The 6,202-nt window shown below is 36.1% G+C and overlaps 1 protein-coding gene across 1 annotated transcript in view; it reads right to left on the reverse strand.

Annotated features, from left to right (window-relative positions):
- Positions 1-663: 663 nt before the first annotated feature.
- The window catches only part of LOC111084053, a gene marked incomplete at its 5' end in the record, with an annotated part of 8,251 nt that continues 2,712 nt past the window's right edge, over positions 664-6,202 (reverse strand). Inside the window, one exon of the mRNA XM_022380833.1 lies at positions 664-1,404. Within this exon, the coding sequence (XP_022236541.1) occupies positions 1,318-1,404 (87 nt within the window). The remainder of the gene's footprint in view (positions 1,405-6,202) is intronic.

Consider the following 6,202-nt stretch of genomic DNA (forward strand, 5'->3'; position numbering starts at 1 on the left):
TACTTTAACTCAGAACCTGCAGCAAACTGAGGGGAATATACAAGTATACATAAAAGAAGTTTTAGTCATTACACTGCAAGAAATATCCCCTCTACAATGTTCTTACCAAACACCTGATGTTTTTTTGGCCGCGGCTCATAGAATGGCTCCGAGTTTATCAAGTACAAACGTTTAGCTCATAGCTCATATATCCAATTACAGTTTTGGACTCAGGAGGTCAAACCCTTTCGATCGATGTATTTGACCACACCAAAGGTATTATAGATTAATTTTCTCTAATCCTGCCTAAAAGAGTTTCAATTTGAGGATAGGCTAGTAGAGATCCTGATGGGTAATATAATCGAGTCTGGTATACGGGCGATCCATGCTTGGTACACAAAAATATAGCTAATTAAAAGGACAAAAAAATTTACTCAAATCCTGCCTAAACTAATTTCTAGTACCGTGGCTGTTGAGGATTCCTTCTTGATTAAACTTCAAACGAGTTTCACATCACGTTTAAAAGAAACTTAAAAACAAAATATTTATATAAAAAACATTTTCACCAAGACACCGTTTTGTGTGACTCTGGTGGTTCAGCGGAAAGTTTCTGGACGCTAGAATTTGGGTTTCGATACCTGTGGTAGGCACAGCATAGACAGCCATCTATGTAGCTTTGTGCTTAAAAGCATAAGGAACCGTTCTAGCATGTTTTGTCTAAAATGTATACTTGATTTAACATTATATGATTACACTTTTTATTTTACTCAATGACAACTTTTAAAAACCTTGTCATTTTCTTTTTTTCTTTTCTTTTTTTTTATAATCGACTTTATATCACTTATATGATCTAAATACAATGGCCTAACATAAGCGGGATTGTTTACTACGTGCTGTAAAACAACATATGTGACGTATAAAGTTGCTTGAGGTAGTACATGACTTTATTTCATGTCTCAACTGAACATTCGGTATAGGTTTCAGTTTCTTTCAGTAGTTTTGCTTATCATGCACGAATCTCGGTAACGAAGCTCCAAAGTGCGAAGGATAAAAAAAAAAACCGTAAAAGAGCGTGTTATCTTGCTGGACTGTTCAAAACAAAATGTTACTTCCTGTTCTGGACTGATCGTGTTCCCTTGGCAACACCCAGGTTTCAGAAGTGTTAGATTCCAGGGCGTGGCGAAGCTCCAAAGTGCAAATAATTAAAGAAACGTAAAAGAGCGTGTTATCTTGTTGGACTTTTCAAAATGTTGCTTCCTGTTCTGGGCTGATCGTGTCCTCTCGGCAACACCCAGGTTTCAGAAGTGTTAGATTCCAAAGCATTTTTACTGGGCGTGATTATGTCAGAAGCTTGAAGAACATGATGGCTAGGCTGATGTTGACGAACAGAACCATAATCACCAACTGTTGTTTCGAGAACCACTCCTAAGGAAAGATTAAAAGTACATAATCCAGTTAGTAAAATCTTGTCCACAAATGACACAGAGTATACGTTAAAATCATCTCTATACAAAAGATAAATTCAGTAGAAAGACAATGCAAAAAAAAAACAAAAAACTATTGCCATCCTCAATAGCTCATTGGTAAGTCTCAAATTTATGATTCTATAAATTGGGTTTCTATACTCGTGGTGGGCAGAGCACAGATAGCCCCCTGCCTGGTCAATCCCACTATTCGTTGGTAAAAGAGTAGCCCAAGAGTTGACAGTGAATGGTGATGTCTAGCTGACATCCCTCTAGTACGTCACTGCTAAATTAGGGACGGCTAGGGCAGATAGCCCATGAGAAGCTTTGCGCGAAATTCAAAACCGTATCAGCCCTTTGTGGCTTTGCGCTTAACAACAACCAAACCAAAAATTTATTGGTCTAGCTCTTCCTAGTAGAATGTTACAGAATTAAGGTTTGTGATTTTTTGTCTTGATTATTTTCTCAACAACGAGATGCTGTATTATTATACTTTAGTTTGTTTGACGTCAACCACATTATGTTATCAACATTAACCCTAAACTTACGGTTAGGATCCGTATGGGTCCTTTGGTTTGTTTGACGTTAACCCTAAATTTATGGTTAGGATCCGTATGGGTCCTTTGGTCTGTTTGACGTTAACCCTAAATTTATGGTTAGGATCCGTATGGGTCCTTTGGTTTGTTTGACGTTAACCATAAATTTATGGTTAGGATCCGTATGGGTCCAGTGGTTTGTTTGACGTTAACCCTAAACTTATGGTTAGGATCCGTATGGGTCCAGTGGTTTGTTTGACGTTAACCCTAAACTTACGGTTAGTATCCGTATGGGTCCTTTGGTCTGTTTGACGTTAACCCTAAATTTATGGTTAGGATCCGTATGGGTCCAGTGGTTTGTTTGTAATTGCACACAAAGCTACTCGAGAACTATCTGTGCTTACCACCTCTAATTTTCAAGTGATAGACCAGAGGTAAGGAAGCTAGTCAATACCACCCACCGCCAACTCGTGGCTAAATCAAATAGTAGGACAGGACATTATTATTTTTATTTTTTTGCAGTAAAGGAGCCCGAATAACCGAACCTTGGATCCACAGCCCGATACGTTAAACACTGGATCATGCTCAACCAAGGCCATTGCATCAAATTATTCATGAGTCCAGAATTTTGTGGGTTAGCAGGAGCTTCATGCAACTATTTTTTTTTTTTTGGAGTGGGGGGCACAGTCATAACACACAGTACTTTTGTTATCAATGTTGGTTTAATAACAATAATCAGTGTGTGCCTTTTCCTATTATAAAATTTTCGCTGTTACTTTGATTAGCTTATTGGTTTCTAATACAAACAATTATCTTAAACTTTAATCAAATGTTTATACATGGACTTGGGATTATTAAAATAATGTGTGGAAAGCAACTTAGGGGAAGTGACTAGTTCACTCGTGACCTATGGGCACGACGCCCCTGGTTGGAGAGTTCGTTACACAAGAACTCTAAACAAAGAGACAGTTGATGTTAGAAATTTATTACACTAATTACAACTAAGATTTCCCATGTATTTTACACAAAAATGATCAATTTCGCCATCTGAATTTTTGTCACCAGGTGTGTTATGCTATTAGCGCCATCTTGTGACATTTTATAGCTGCATGTAAAGTTTTTTTTTTTTGTTTTTAGAACCATAAAGATGATACTGGTTGCCCACGGAAAAAGTCTTTTTATCAACCGAATTCTACTTGTTCGTTACGTTTATCACACAAAAATAATATTCATTTTAATATCTTATACAAATATTTTAGAAAAATTATCTTTTTGCGGTTGTATTTAGCACATTTCTTCCGCTGATTATGAGGTAGAAAAAAATATTTTTATTTTTGGTAGCGCGCTATCCTTTAGTGTTTAAACATACATACATTCATAGTTATTTAACTTTTAAATTATATGCCTTTCCCTATATTTTATTGTTTACAGAACCATTGTTCTAGATAGTACCTTTATGAACAAGACATTTAAAACCGTTATCCATCAAATGAAGGAAACCAGACTTTAAGACAACAGGACTTTGGCACAAAAAACAAAATACAACAAGCAGTGTTGGTTCTGGAAATAATGCTGTACGACCCCTGGTGTCATATTACGTAAACATGTAAAATAATTATAATTATCTTTCCGAAATTTTATAAAACAAGAACTTTAGTTTTAAATATATCAAGAAGTTTGTCAATTTACAAACACGTTGCATTTTCTCCTGAAATACTATTATTCATCTACGCATTTCTATTCAAATGTACACATTACTGTACGCCTGCTTTGAAGCTTCAACGGCATATGAATTAATATAATATAATGAAGCGCCATCTATTAACCAATTAGATAATTAAGGTAATCTAGGAGACTGGTCAAAATCTTCAGCTTCAAATGCGTTACATTATTGATATTCTGGGGTACTAATATTACGGTTTAGGTCTCTGTTGGGCATAGTGATTAGGGCGCTCAACTCCAATCTGCGAGTTCCAATCCCGTCACCGAACATGCTCACCCTTTCAGGCGTGGAGTATTGTAATGGGACAGTTAATCCCACGTTTCCTTGGTAAAGAGTAGCTCAAGTTGGCGGTGGATGGTGTGGACTAGTTGCCTTCCCTCTATTCTATCGGTTAATAATTAGGAAAGGCTCAAGGGCTCGATGGCTTTGCGCTAAATTAAAAAAACACACAGATCTTTGTTTGTGTAATTATCTTGAAGTTTTGCTGTTAGTAAATATATTGTTTTTTTTAGACACTAATTGTAGTAAGTTGTTTACGTTTGATGACTATGTATTTTCATGAAATAAATATTTGTACGCTAATAAAGAGCCCGTAATATTTAAAATACTTTGATAGATGTTGTTTCATATAATGGTATTCATAGTTAGATGGAGTGTAATCTTTAGGAAGTTTATAACAATAGCCGCGCCACCTATTGTTAAATAGTGTAACTTTCCAATATATATTGTTAAAAACACGTCAAATTAGGGAAGAAACTCAGCAATTGATTTAACGGTGAGATAGAAGATAGTGTCAAGGAACATGATTAGATTGTTTGTTAGTTAAGGAACCTGACCTTGACTAACAAACAATCTAATCATGTTCCTTGACTAACAAACAATCTAAAACATGATTAGATTGTTTGTTATCAAGGAACATGATTAGATCATGTTCCTTGACTAACAAACAAACTAACAAACAATCTAATCATGTTCCTTGACTAACAAACAATCTAACAAGGAACATGATTAGATTGTTTGTTAGTTAAGGAACATGATTAGATTGTTTGTTAGTCAAGGAACATGACTAGATTGTTTGTTAGTCAAGGAACATGATTAGATTGTTTGTTAGTTAAGGAACATGATTAGATTGTTTTTACTCTAAGAACACGAGTAGATTCAATATGATGTCATCAAAGACTGTTGATACTTTAATTCAACAAGATATGTTTAATAATCTTGTAATTTCTGTGTATATTATGCTACAGTTCCTTTCAAACATTCTTTTTTTAAATTTTAACACGTGTTAAAATGATTCTATGTTATTATGGGTTTTTTTTATCAGACACATTACAGACTATCTGAAATAAAACATACTGCACTTTTTCGATCCCAACCCGTTTACAAAGTGCAGTGTTCTGACACATATTAAACACATGCGCACAGAGACTGAATTCACCAGTGCTGTATCAAGTGAAAAGATACGCAGATGTCTGCTCAATAGACATAAAATCGGTCACCCAGTTCATGACAAGATTATGTGTATGACGTGTAGAAGTACCCATGGCAACCAGACAGCTAAACTGGGAAAGGGGGTTATCGCAGTTTGGCACTAGGCCTAACAGAGCCTTCTTTGGTCTATTTTGGCCAAGGTATGTATGGTGGATCGCACTGCCCTAGATAGGCCTCGTCTCACTAATAGAGGTCTCCACAGTTAACATTTAATGTTGATAGTGTGAAATAATAATGGACGTTCTTATATGCACGAAACATGCAGCTAATGACGTAATTAAGTGCGAGTAGCTTAAACAGATTTCACGAGTGCAGTGTGAATGATTTATCAGATTTGTTATAAGTGACTTGATGAATATATTAAACGTTAAGAGCGACCCCTATGTTATCATAATTTTCACTGATAATTTCCAATACTTATACCTTATGAAAACCCCTATATCAGGGATTCCCAAACTTTCTCAGCACAAGGCCCATCAGGACACTCGGTATCCTGACCAGCCCCCCAAATAAATATATAGATCATGATAACTTTAATAGTCTTGTGTACTTGCTCCGACCCTCTCCAATGGCACTGTCTTTTAACCCCCAGTTCGAGAACCCCTGCCTTAGGGTGTTAACATTTTTTCATAAACACATTGCACCATTTATACGTTGTAAAAGAAGCTAATAATAAAATTTAAGTATTTTCTCCATCAATTCAAAAAGTATAAAGTAAGTTACCCTATAGACCAAGAACCACTCAAGAGATGAAGGGATAAGTTACCCTATAGACCAAGAACCACTCAAGAGATGAAGGGATAAGTTACCCTATAGACCAAGGACCATTCAAGAGATGAAGGGATAAGTTACCCTATAGCCCAAGGACTACTCAAGAGATGAAGGGATAAGTTACCCTATAGACCAAGGACCATTCAAGAGATGAAGGGATAAGTTACCCTATAGACCAAGGACCATTCAAGAGATGAAGGGATAAGTTACCCTATAGACCAAGGACCATTCAAGAGATG

The sequence above is a fragment of the Limulus polyphemus genome, unplaced genomic scaffold (assembly GCF_000517525.1).
Source record: "Limulus polyphemus unplaced genomic scaffold, Limulus_polyphemus-2.1.2 Scaffold13109, whole genome shotgun sequence".
Lineage (NCBI taxonomy): Eukaryota > Metazoa > Arthropoda > Merostomata > Xiphosura > Limulidae > Limulus > Limulus polyphemus.